Here is a 14,797-nt window from a genome sequence, read left to right as displayed (position 1 = left end):
TTTTTTTTCCTAAAAACATTTTGTGGTAAAAGCTATTCATTTTTATAATTTAATATATAACAATGAATAACTTTTACCATAAAACATGATTTAGAGACATGAACTAAATCATATTATTACTCATATTATTGAAATATAGTAGTAATTTTATTAGATGGTATTTTTGATTACTGTGTATTGATACCTTCCTCAGAAATTTTGTCATAAGATGATATAAATTTATTGGAACTTTGATTATAGTTGTGCAAATGATTATTGTATAAAATCAGTAATGAAATTAATTTTTTAATGATGAAAGTAAAGAGTAAAGTATAGTGGATGAAATTTTAGTCATTTTTATCAATTGTTATATATAAAATTAGGAAATTTTAAAGAAATTGTATATATTATTTGAAGAACAATTGCTCTCTACTTTGTTGGAGGTTAAAAATATAATTACTATTGCTGTATGTTCTTGGACTTGTATATCCTTTTCAAGAGTTTTGAATTAAAACAATTTAATATTTTTGAATTCTTTGTCTTATGTTTTTGTTAGTTATGACTTTAGAAATGCTTGAATTCAGTCTTTAAAAATGGATAATAGTTCAAAAATGTCTACTTATGTTTTTTTGCATTTTAAATTCTGCTGAAGTAGTCAGTATAAACTAAACAAACTATCAGATTATTGGGCTATATTAAAACTAATTTCAATAATTAATTATGAAGTAATTTGCCTAGAGGTAGGTGGTTAGGCCACCATTATTTGATAAATTTAATAATTATAAATAAATTGTTAGTATTATTTTAATTATAAATTATATATATCCAATATAATTTATAAAAAAAAATTTCAAAATAGCAAACCATATAAACTTTCAATTGAAAATTTCATATTCTTCTAAATTTTTAAAACATAGAGGAATGGTGAAATATCAGTATAATAATCTGTCTAGTGGTTTATAAAGCATCATCATAAATATGTAATAAATTTACAGTAAATATTTATGAAATTTCTCAAATCAGATGCTATTCCATTCATTAGTCATGTTTTGTTTTTTAAAATTTCAATGTATTTTGAAGATAGAATTCATTTATTTTAAAGAAAAATATTTTCAAGATTTGTATTTCATTTTCTTATTATATATCATAATAAATTGCTTCAGACTAGATTTAAAACAATTGTAGTCATAAAATATTTTTTTTCTTAAAGTAAAGTTTTTGAAGACAAATTTTAAAAAAATTAGATTTAAAATAATAATAATAATAAAACTTTGGAATTCAATATTTATTTATATGATTTAGTGTAAAACATGTGAGAAGTATAAAGATTTATGAACATTCTCATATGGATATAAAAAGATTTAAAAAGATAACATATAAAGAAGCTTACCAGATTTGCATTTAAATCATAAGTATTAGTAGTTAAATTATATTTTTAATATCGTTGTCTTGATCAAGAAATAAATTAGCATTTACTGACCAGGATAATGAGTGTTTCTTTTTGTTTCTAGATAATTGATTACCATATACAAAGATGGTATCTTAGTTTTAATTATATAAAGCTATGAATAATATCAAATTATTCAATAAGGAGATTTTTATGAATTATTATCTTTTTTTGTACAAATTACTGGATTAAATTTATTTTTTCTTAGCATTAATCTTAATTTTCTAGAAACTCCTTATAAAATCAATGACTAAATAGATAGTAGAGTATTTAATTTGGTTTATTATTATTTAAATAAACTTTTTATAAAACTTTCTTCAAATAAATCAAATTTTATTTTTAATTGCATTAAGATTATCATTATCATAACTTTATAATATAATATGCTTACATTTGTTTATGAATTTATAAACTTAAAAAAATCATTACCTCAATTATATATCTCAATATTCTGTTATAAATTTTTTTTTATAGATGTCATTAATTTTTCATATAAGAGTTCTATTTTTAACATTGTTAGTTTGAAAAGAATGAATGATGATCATAGCTCATCTCAATTTTTAAATGAACTTTGAAAATTTTTTTATTTTAAAAACAATGATGTTAAAATAAAAACCATAAAAGATGCCATTAAACAAAAAATTAAATACCTGCCATTCGGTAAAAAGATTAATAAGATGCCATTAATCTTTTTACCGAAGACATATAACTAAAGACAATGAGAGAGAATTATTTAGAGAAATAAATTTATAAAGTTGAACTGATTTTAGTAACTAAAGAAATAAAAGAAAAATGTATATCTAAAAAGATTAATATATTCTAGCATTACAAAGATATTAATAATGTTAAACTTTTGTAAATAAAATTAAATTACAAAATATCAAAAATATAAAATAGAAATTCCAAGTTCAGTTAGATAATCAGTTCTGTTGAATTACATTGATTCTTGCTGACTATAAATCAACCTCTTCTTTGATATATTCTGTCAATACATTTCAATTTTGATATTTTTGCATATAGCTATATCTTATAAATCAAAATTTTTCATTTATGTTTGATCAAACATTATATATATACTATATGTTGTTATATATTAGTGACTATTACATTAAAAACGTGGTGACTTTATTTGAATCAAAGCAGATTTGTTAAATTTTTAGTTATTTGTGGAATGTGTAAATATTTTTGCTAACATCACACAAAAAATAAATCAGTTTTCCTCCTCTAAGTCTGTGATATATTCATTTGTGATAACTATGTCAAGCTTACATTTTTGTTCCTTTTTCAGTTTTGGAACAGGAAAATGAGGTAACAAGATGATCTGTTTTACTTTAGCCTCTAGTAAATATACTTTATACACTTATTAGTAATCACACTACTCCAATTGCTGTATAATATCAGGCTACAATCTGGCAATAATAATTATAAATTACAAATAAATTTGACCTTAGAGGGAGGTGTTAGGTGTCATCTCATATTAAATTTAATAATTTTAGATTAAACTGGCTGGCTGAGTGCCTTGTGTTGGGGTTTACATGATGAGGCCACTGAATGTGCCCCCAGTCAGCACCATAGTAACCAATGACGGTTATGTTGTAATGTTAAATATACTGAAGGAGGAGATCAGACTAGAGGTCCGGGTAGTGTAACTGGCAATGCACAGTAAGCAGCAGTTGCGGGTTTGAATCCCACTCTGGGCCAATTCTTTTCTTCCAGTTTAATCTAAAATTATTTAAGTTATAATTATTAAATTTAATATGAGATGACACCTGACACCTCCCTCTAAGGTCAAATTTATTTGTAATTTATAATTATTATTGCTGAATTATAGCAAGTTGTGTTATTGCAATGTATTGTGTTTAGTAAGATGTTTATACTTATTAGTAGTCTGTAATCATTACCTATTTTGGATTTATTTAGTCAACATAATTGCTTTCTTTTGTTTTAATAATAATCTATGGCTTTTACTCTCTTATCTTAAAGTTGAGGTAATCTTGAAAATTACTCAGAATTCTTGCATAATAGATTTCATATCTTAGTTTGCATTTCTTAGCTATTTGATATTGAAACTTGAGATTTTTAATTTGTTGGTAACTTGATAATTAAGTTATTTTGTCCTAATAACAATACACATTTCAAATTAAGATGAAAACTAATAATAAGTAAATGTTGAAAAATTATAATAAAAGTTTTAAGAAACTTTTTTATTTCTGTATAAACAGTTTTAGTATAACACAAAATTAATGAGCTGTGTTTCTCATTCAAATATTGAGATGTGTATTCATGGTAAAAATGTATTTTATATTATTTGTATTCTATGATGTGTATTTATTTTAGGATTAGAATGAACTTGAAAATATTTAACTTGTCAAACATATTATAACTTCATATAGCTAACCCATGGCATAAAAATTGCAATAGCATATACCCTTCAGAAAATTGCAAGAACAGAAATAAAACTGTTTTAGCATCTGTACCACCATACAGTATATCGCACACTTCCAGAGTAGTCATAAAAAACATGCCACTTATTGGTATGCAATTTAGAAGGTAATATCTCAAACATTAGGGAGAGCCATCTAAATTTCATATATCAAAGATAGAAGTATCTACTAAACAACAATTTTTTTTATCATATCATTTTATTTATCAAGTAAACAGAAATGTTTAATAAATAGTAATAATAAACAGTACACAGAAGATACACTATTAAGCAGTCATAGTGTCTGTCTATATATATAGTGGTAATCTAGTAGCTCCACGGTACATACCCTAATGATCTAGGCCAGGATCACACTATCAGAGTTGTGTCAAACTACTGGCTGATTCTTGGATGCTCCTCTAGAGAAATAAAAAGTTTTGATTGTTATATAAAGTCAGGTTATAAATACAAGGATATTTAAAAGACACAACACTTACAGATGACACTTATAGGGAAATGCCAAATTATGCACAAGACTATACAGCATATCACAATGAATTGCAAGCTTTTAACACAAACTGACTATTTACATTGAAGTAACCAAATAGCAAATATAATACATGAAAAGCTTAACATAAACTTGTATACACCCAGAAACCACAATCCAAATACACACACCTCGATCATACAACAACAACAAAGTATATTATGAGTGAGCCATAGTCAGACAAAATCTTTTATCAGAACAGACCTGAAATCACATCTTTTGAAAAACAAAACGAAATCATGTACATTATAGATATAGCTGTACGATCGTTCATAACAAACAAATACTGCAAATACAAATATGCATACTGAAAAACTAGTAAATACTTAGAATTTACTTGTGAAATAATAAAGCATTTGTGGAGTATAGATAAGATACCAGTAGTCCTTTCTTGCACAAGTGTCAGACCACATACACTAGACAAAAGTCTAGAATTATTTGGGGTTTACAGTAACATATATATCATACTATAGAAGGCTGACATACTAAACATGTATCACATAGTCAGGAAATTCTTAAATACAGACATACACGAACAGCACATAAACAAAATATAGTGGTACCTTGACTTACAAGTATAATTCGTTCTATGACAGAACTTGTAACTCAACTTACTCATATGTCAAATCAATTTTCCCCATTGAAATGAATTGAAATGCTGTTAATCTGTTCCAGACCCCCAAAACACTGCAAATTTTTTTGTTACACATTTTTAAATAAGAAAAATGTACTTATAAATAATGAATATTGTATAAAAACACAATAGAATGTACTGCTATAAACTGGTTTTGTGGATGTTGTGGCATTTGCTGCATAGATAAAAAAAGAAAAGATGGAAAATTTGAAAAATGAGACAGGGTGCCTCACACAACATGAAAGTGAACTAATGCCTATATCGCTTGATCACGTTTCTCTATAAGCTAGCCTGTCAGACATTAGAAGAGTAATGAAAATGACAAAATTATAGCAGTTTTCCATCTTTTTTTTTTTAATCTGTAGTTTGCTGTGGCATTTGCTGCACCAACTAGAAGTGGAGTATCTGAAGCTGGCTTGTAACCTGAATTGTAGCTCTTGACTGAATGCAAAAAATTGGCCGAGAGATGGCTCGTATCCCAAAAAGTCAAGATATCACTGTAATAGCTTATTCTGTAGTTAAGCCTTGATTTTGGTTCAGCATAGTGTTAGGTACTGGTAAGATACAATCTAGCAACATCATCACCACAATAGTAATATAAATGTTTAACATAAATTCAGAAAAAATTTAATAAATTCCATAATATTCAGTAATGTGGATTGGGAGTTGATCACTCGGCTGTTATTTGTATACTGCTGTGAAGAACTCTTGCAGCTATATCTGAACTAAGCTTAAAAGTGAAAGCAAAGTGCAAAAAGAATAATTTGTTTTAATATGTTTAATTTGATTTGTGCTTTTGTTTTGCAAAAACAGAATGGCAAAATGAACAATCACATACAAATGACAGCAAGTGTTGTTAAAAAAAGATGGTAACTGATAACAGCAAATTATTTTTATATGTTTGCTTGCTTTATTTATTGAAAAGAAAATTCCAAAATTAATTAAAAATAATAGTAATAATGTAATTCTAAAGTGTGTTTTTTGTAGATGTCAGGTTTAAATTTTTTCGTATTTGCAGAAATCTGTCATTGAAATAGTGGCAGTTTTTTACTCTGTTTTCTTGTTAACATTGTTAACTATACTTTTTTTGTATGCTTTCTTTGTTTCTTTTGATTTTTAGAATTTAGCATCACTACCTTTCATCATTTCTTCTTTACTTTCTTTTATGTATTCTAATAGACCTCTCTTTTTTTTTTTTTTTTCCTTAAACTGTTTATTTAATTTCTGACAGTTCTTGTTTCTCTTTAAAGCATGGAAGATAGTCAATGAATTGACTATCTGTCATGCTTCATTCTCCATAGACTCTTTATTTTGTGGGCAAGTTTTGAATATTTTATATATTGTTTGTTTGAAACAATATATAAAATATTGTTTGAAACAGCCTTATCTAAGATATATGTAAGTTTTTGTTTCACTTATTTTATAATTACATTTACAGTGAAGTATAATATAAACACAAATTTTTAATATTTGAGATATGGTACTTTTTAAACTACCTATCAATGGCTACTGCAGCAGTTTAGAGTATACAGTTAGACAGGTTATGTAAAGGTTTTATTTTTAGTCTAGTGATTTTATGTATGTTATGTCACCATAATTATCTGTATGAAATTACAGTTTAGCTTATTTCTTCTTCTATTCTGAAGAAATTAAATTTTGCCGGAATAGCATAATGTATAGTACAAGTTTTCATTGAGAAAGGTACAGATCAACTCATTTTTGATTTGATCTGTACCTTTCTCAATGAAAAGTTGATATTAATGAATAAATATTTTAGGAATTATTGACTGTGTTGTTTTAAATTTGATTTGAAAAATTTTTATAAAACAGACATCTTATAATCAATTTGATTTTAAAGAGGTGATATACAATAAAAATGAATTTATTGTGTATTTTTTTCGTAATAATTGATTAAATGCAGATATTACAAAAAAAACTAGACACAATAAACTTAATTTTTATTGTATATCATAAATTATAAAAATATTTTAAAAATTAACATGTTTATAACGTAATTTGAATAAATAGGATAAAAATGTTAATTGAGAATGAATAGTAAAATTGGTATATTTGATTTCTTTATAAATATTGTTTGTCATTATCAAGTTTTATTAATTTTTTTTATCATTACAAGAATTCTACTATAATAAATACAGCAAAACCTGTTCAAAACAGAACCTGAATAAAACAAAAACCTGCCTAGACAGAAAAAGTTCTTCAGAACATAGCAATTTTTTATGTTTTAAAAGAAACCCATTCAAAACAGAAACCTGCTAAACCAAAAAAATATTTGGTACCATGTGATTTTGGTTTACACAGGTTTTAGTTTACACAGGTTGTATATTCAAATTAGAAAAATTTGCATTAGTTCTAATAATATATTAAATAAAACTTTTATTTTTATTACAATTTTTGTATTGAATATTATCTTACATTTACAGAATTACGTCATGGAAATATTACTTTGGCAAGGAATGAAAGATCTGAATCTGTTGGACAACATTCAAAAACTGGAATCAGTAACAAGAATAGCTCATCATCCTGTCAAATGGCCGTAGTTTCAGGTCGCACATCATCTAATATATCACAAAGTAATATAAAATCCAATTCTCCAAATCATCCACCTTCCAGGTCTCATATAAAACCTAGTAGTAGCCATTGTCATGGTAACTCCTCCTCCATCCAGTTAAATAGTTCACATAATGCTGTTACAAATTCAAGATCAAAATCAGAAAATCCCAATAAACTGAAAAAGAACAACTCTATGGCACCATTTGTTAGAGTTGAACGGATGCCAGATGATATGTTAAAAACAAACTCAGTTCATGCAGTAAATTCTTTATCAACAGATAAAAATGAGTTACCATCACCTCAACAACCACCACCAAATATTAATATATCTTCTTTATTAAATGTTTCTAATTCTGGAATTACTTCTGGACATGCATCTCCTTCCCAATTATTGCCTTCCAGTTTTTCTTGTGCAATAGACTCTGGATCTTCAAACAGTACTGTGCCCTTAAATTCAATGGGAGGTGATAGTTTATCTGGTAGTGTGAAAAAGCAATCAGGATCAAGTAAGAATAAGAAGGTCCCTAGGGAGAGGAAACTGTTGCTATGTAAAGGTAATTATTCAGTGAAAAGAATATACTTATTTTTAAAATTAATTTTCCATCTGATAAATTGAAAAATAGAAATTAATGAACAAAAACAGACAATAGTAAATTTTTAAATTTCTCACATGCACACACAACTATTGTTAATTTAAAAATGTTTTAAGGATAAAAAGAACCAAGATCTATTAGTGTAATAGTGAAAATTAACACTATGCAAGTTTTTTTAAGATAAAAATTTTTGAATCAAGAAATTATAGGAAAAACATATTTAAAAATTTTAAAAAATGTTAATTTTTTTATTCAATGATTTTAATTTAATTTGCTGACACTTTTAGTTGCAAATAACGATTTACAAATGTATCTCACTTTATGATTGTTTATACATTATTGTATAAAATATTTTTGTGCTTATTCAGCAAAAGTTTTTCTAAAATTAACTTTATATGAATTATTTATTTCTTTTATTTTAGTTTTTTAACTATTGCTGACAATGATTCAAAATACACAATGTTTCCATGTATGAAAAGCTAGAACTACTTAAAATAAGTAAGACAAAAAAACCTTTCACATTTGTTTTGTCTTACTTATACACAATGTTCCTTCACGCTGCTAATTACAGAAAATAGTTTATAGGAAACTGTTATTTCTCAAATGTTCATTGTTCTTTTAGACAAATATCACATTTTTCATATATAATCAACATAGGGAGAAAAATCTAATGCAAAAGACAGTACAATTTCTTCTATATCCAATTTCTTAGTATGAGAAACTAGTATACAACAGATACAGCAGTTTTTGAATGAATATTTTAAAATTTCTTTGACATACAGTTTAAAAATAAAAATTGTTTTAAACTGAATAGGTATCAAGAAAATATTTTACCCTTGCTTGCTTAAATTGATATTTTCTTTTTTTATGGTCATACTCGCCAAGTGTTCAACTCAAGAATCATGAACTGTATATTCAAGTTTTTAAATTTATAACTCATAAATTCTTGAATTGAAGTTGAGAGCTATGCTAGATTTGTATTTGTATAAATTCTTACAGAGAAACTAAACACTTTTTGAAGTTAAAATTATTAATAAAATGAAATCTAGTGATTAAAAAGTACAGAGACATGTATAAATTTAGAGGAAATGGTTTTATAGAACAACTTATAACAATATATAATTTACAATGTATTTTTATAGCTCATATCTGTTTTTTTTATAGACAGAGACAAGAAGCATGGAAGAATGCATAGACAAAATAATTTTCTCATGGAACTAGTCATGAAACAATAAAGTTCATAATAGAAATTTAAAAATTAAAGCAAATAAAAGAAAGGAAAATAAAAATATTTAAAACTGAATTTCTAATAAAAAAATTGAATAAATGCATTCTGTCTTGTTGGTAACTTAGTTCAATATGTCCACAGATTTATTGATGATATTAGTACTGTCAATAAATCTGTGGACATATTGGGAGAATCAAAAATAGCTAAACTAAACTTGTAAATATTGTTAAGAGCTGTGGGGCTCGGGATATAAATTGACAGCCCAGTTTCCAAAATTTACACTTCTTAGATACACTAACAACAAATTAACTTTAAAATAGTTCGTTAAAAGAACAAAAAAAAAAAAAATCTCCACCGTTCTTTTTTTCTCCTTTCTCTTTCCGAATCGTTCTTCTCCCATCTTCTGATAAAAACGTTCTATTTCTTTTTTTCAAAAATCGTTCTCTTTTCTTTTTCTTTTTTACTCTCCACACCATGGCGCTCGTCTTTTTTTGGAGCCGGCGCAACACTGCCCTCCTCCTAAGGCATGCTCGTCCCGAGCATCGTTAGACCCATAGTATTGCACCAAATGGTCCACATGAACAATCTTGGGAGCGGTTCTCGACCCCTTCTGTATTCGGTAGGTGACATCATTGATTCTAGTCATGACACGATATGGCCCGTCTCACTTCGGCTGTAATTTAGGGGACTTCCCCTTGCTGCGCACAGGGTTATGTAACCACACTAGGGAACCCTCCTCGAAGCCTCGATTGTTCGCCTTCCGGTCATATCGGGTCTTCATCTTTTCAGACATTTGTTGGCCTGACTGTCGGATGTGGTCATATACGTCATTCATCTTATGACGTAATTCGTCCGCATAGTCGGTCATGCTACATGGACTATTAGGTGGGGTACTGGTGATTAAATCTGCAGGCAATCGTAATTCTCTTCCAAAGTTTGCAAAGGCTGGCGTCACAGACGTACTTTCATGGACTGTGCTTCGGTATGCCAACAAAAATGGTTGAATGTGCTTGTCCCAGTCTCTTTGCCGAGTCTCTATGACTTTTGCCAGGTACCTTTCCAACATCTGATTAAATCGTTCCACCATCCCGTCGGACTGTGGATGATACGAGGTGGTTCTGGTTTTGTGGATACCCATCACACGGCATGTTTCCCGAAAAATTTGGGATTTGAAATTCCTACCTTGATCACTGTGAATCTCTAAGGGTACTCCAAACGGACAGAAGACTTCGTGGACTAATTTATTGGCCACAGTTTCCGCTTCTTGGTTGGGAATGGCAAAGACCTCTGGCCACTTAGTAAAGTAGTCCATGACAACCAGGAAGTACCGGTTCCTATTTTCACTTTCAGGAAACGATCCCGCAACATCTAACGCTATTCGTTCCCATGGGGCTCCAACATTATACACCCTTAACGTACCTCTACTGCGAGTTTGAGGTCCCTTCACGACCGCGCAACTCATACATCTGCGACACCATTCCTCCACATCATCACGACAGTGAATCCAATAAAATCTTTCGCGGATCTTCAGTAAGGTCCTCTTCACCCCCCTATGGCTTCCAGAGCAGCCGTTGTGATACAGTTTTAGGACCTCAGGAACTTTTCCTTTGGGAACAACCATTTGCAGGTGGTAGCCGTCCCCTCGGGTATTTTTCCCATTTATAGCACAATATCCCGTCCTGTATGGTCAAACTGTCCCATTGTGCCCAGTAGCTCTTTGTAACTAGACTCATAGCTGCAACATCACTCCAGTTAGGCCTAGGAACATCAGCCCTTAACCACTCGAGGATCGGCTTAAGGTGCGCGTCCCTTTCCTGAGCCTGTTGTAATATTTCTTTCCACTCATTACTGATCTCCATTTTCAGCATTTGCACAGGAACAACTTCTTTAGCCTCTTGTCTGACACAGTGCATACAGTCATCCGCACAAGGCCTCCTTGATAAGGCGTCAGCGTTACCATGCATTTTCCCTTTACAATGTTCAATCACGAAGTCATACTCCTGTAACAGCTCTATCCACTTTGCTACTTGTCCTTCTGGATTTTTGAAATGTAAAAGCCACTTCAACGCAGAATGGTCTGTACGCAAGCGAAATCTTCGTTCAAGCAAGTAGTTGCTAAAATGCTGCAAGGTCTTAATTACGGCAAGTAATTCCTTTCTTGTCGCGCAGTAATTCCTATCTGGTTTAAATAAGACTTAGCTGAAGTAGGCTATAACCAATTCCTGATCTCCTTTTCGTTGAGACAAAACCCTGCCGATCCCCGTGTTACTCGCATCTGTGTCAACTACAAAATCATTCCCAGTGTCAGGGTAGCCCAAAATTGGCATGTTGCACAGACGCTCCTTTAGATCTATATTAAGGTGCCCTCGCTTGGGGCAATTCTTCTGCAGGTGGCCCCTTTCTCTACAGTAGTAACACTGGGGGCCTGTCGTTACAACCTCCCTAACACGATGGGAACGATCATCATGTCTTACTGCTTCCACTTCCAAAGCATGAGCCAAAGCATCCTTCAGAGTTTCATGATGTCCCAATCTGACAGCGGCTCGAACTTCTAGATCGCGTATTCCATCTATGAACGCTTGTACAAGTAGTCTTTCAACCAATGCAGGTGAAGACTGATATGCTTTTTGGACCAGTTTCTCAACTTCCAGTGCCCAGCACTGTAGAGTCTCGGCACTACATTGTGCACGGTCCTTAAGCTGGGCCCGATACACATGCTCAAGATGCCTGTCTCCATATCTGGACTCCAATGCTTCCATCAGTTGGTCGTAGGTGACGTCCTTACCGAGGGCCTCTAGTACAGTCAAAGCCTGATCACGGAGGGCCAACAAGTGCTGTCATGGCCTGAGCATTAGTCCATCCATTCATCCTCACCACGGCTTCAAACTGAATTTTATAAGTCGACCATGAAGATGTCCCGTCGAAAGACGGTACTTTAAATCCATGTACTGTCGATGTCGCTATAATGGGAGTGGCATTCCCAATCTCAGATGTGAGCTCAACCAAAGCTTTTTTACCGTCCATGATCTTCACTTCAGCTTTGGCAATTTGATCCTCATGCCGTTGGACCTGCTCTTTGATTTCCTTTAAATCGTTGCTAATCGTGGCGTGCAGTACCTTCAGTTGACGTGCCTGCTCTTTTTGGCCTCTCTGGAGCGCTTCTCTCATTTGACATGCCTGCTCTTCCTGCATGTTTTTCAACAGACTGGTCTGCTCTTGTAACGCAGTCAACAATACAGATAGGTCCAGCATAGCTGGTGCTGGAGTAGTACCAGAGTCAGTTGTTTGCTGACCATCTAATGTCCGATCAGAAGATTCACTAAAACGCCGCTGATCCATCGCCTGCTGTCGCTGTTGGCTTCGTGTACGAATCCTTTCAGTGTCTCCTTTCGGCATAACCGGCTTGATTCATATCTTCACTCCTGACACCAATTTGTTACGAGCTGTGGGGCTCGGGATATAAATTGACAGCCCAGTTTCCGAAATTTACACTTCTTAGATACACTAACAACAAATTAACTTTAAAATAGTTCGTTAAAAGAACAAAAAAAAAAACAAACTTCTCCACCATTCTTTTTTTCTCCTTTCTCTTTCTGAATCGTTCTTCTCCCATCTTCCAATAAAAACATTCTATCTTCTTTTTTTCAAAAATCATTCTCTTTTCTTTTTCTTTTTTACTCTCCACACCATGGCGCTCGTCTTTTTTTTGGAGTTGGCGCGACAATATATTTTGTGACAATGTAATTGTCTTTGATACTGGTGAATGACTTAACTCTATAAAAATTTTAAATCATCAAAAAATAAAGAAATTTTATGTTCTTTAATATCAATTTAATCATACTCATGCTAATTAATTTATAATATGAGAGTTAAATTGTTAGAAATGGTAAATTACACTGTGATTCTAAATTTAACCCTTAGATATAAATTAGCATAATATGAATACCATTTTTTTGAACTTTATCCAGTAAAATTAGATTGTAAGTTTTTTAAATTGAGATGAGATATAATCATTATAAATCTATTGAAAAATTATAGATTCAATATTTTATAATTATAAATTATGTGAACTTTAAGATTTAGTATCTAATTATGAAATTAATTTTAGCCATTCAGTTTAAATTTTACTTATTGCTTACATTAGAAATATTTAGTATTAAGTACAGGTACCTATTATGTAACTCCTCTGTAAAATGGACTGTTCTGTAACACTGAACACACCACAGAGATCTGTCCATTATATTACTTATTTTTATTAATTGTCAAAAATTTATTACAATGTGAAACATATTTGATTTATCTAATGCAATTATTTTAAAGAATTTCTGTTACTAATTCTAATACTAAGTATTTTTAATACATTGCCAAAAATTATCAAATTATTATTTGGTGGATTGTTATTTACTGACTGAATGATTTGGCATCTTATATAGATACACTACCATCTGTTAATAATTAAATTAATGATTTAGATAAATTTAATGATTTAGAAAAGTCTGGTAACATTATGGCTTAGAGCCAAGATTTAAATCAGAAAGTTTTGGTGAATTACATATTTGTTGTTACAGAAACTTATAGTTGGTTTGGGGATATATTCCATGAATTTTAGTAAATTAAAATCTATCAACTAAATTCAGTACTGTCTGTTAAAAGATTTTCAGTCCATATGCTTCAATGCTGATGTTAGAACTAATTTGAATTTTATGTATATGAATTTAAATTTAATGTATAGATATGTGAGGCCAAATATGTGGATTTATATTTTTGTGCTAATGTAATGGAAAAATTAAAATCTTTTTATCATCAACAAAAACTATATAAAAATATTAAATCAGGTTATATTATGCTATTATTAATAATTGAATACTAAATAATTTGGCTTAGAAGTAGGTGTTAGGTCCCATCTCTTATTAAATTTAATAATTATAATTAAATGAATATTTATTAAATAATTTAGAAAATTCTGGAAGAAAAGAATCTGCCTGGAGCAGGACTCAAACCCACAATTGCTGCTTACTGTACAGATGTGTTTGCAGTTACACTACCCAGACCTTTTGTTTGATCCTTCATTTCCAGGCATATTTAATTTAGATATAACCATACTAGTTAACTCATGGCATTGATTGGGATGACTCAGTGCCCACACCCTATAATCACCCACTATTGCACTCAGTTGACTATTGCTCTAACCTTGATAGTTATATTAAAGCCAAACAATATAACTATTGAGCTTAGAGATGTTTATACATATATATATACACCATGCTGGAGTAAAGCATGGTAAATGCAAAGTAACTAATATGATTATATCTAAATTAAATATTTCTGGAAGCAAAGGATAGGATGGAGGTTTCGGGTAGCATAACTGGCAATGCA

General features: G+C 30.2%; 1 protein-coding gene across 2 annotated transcripts in view; it reads left to right on the top strand.

The window, feature by feature from the left end:
• Nucleotides 1–14,797, top strand: part of LOC136989320 (ataxin-7-like) — a 155,884-nt gene that overhangs the window by 96,053 nt on the left and 45,034 nt on the right. For both annotated transcript variants that reach the window (XM_067287444.1, XM_067287445.1), the window contains one exon: nt 7,471–8,154. In XM_067287444.1, the coding sequence (XP_067143545.1) occupies nt 7,471–8,154 (684 nt within the window). The remainder of the gene's footprint in view (nt 1–7,470; nt 8,155–14,797) is intronic.

The sequence above is a fragment of the Centruroides vittatus genome, unplaced genomic scaffold (genome assembly GCF_030686945.1).
Source record: "Centruroides vittatus isolate TY-2023 unplaced genomic scaffold, ASM3068694v2 scaffold_464, whole genome shotgun sequence".
Classification (NCBI taxonomy): domain Eukaryota; kingdom Metazoa; phylum Arthropoda; class Arachnida; order Scorpiones; family Buthidae; genus Centruroides; species Centruroides vittatus.
This window is presented reverse-complemented; position numbering and strand designations above follow the sequence as displayed.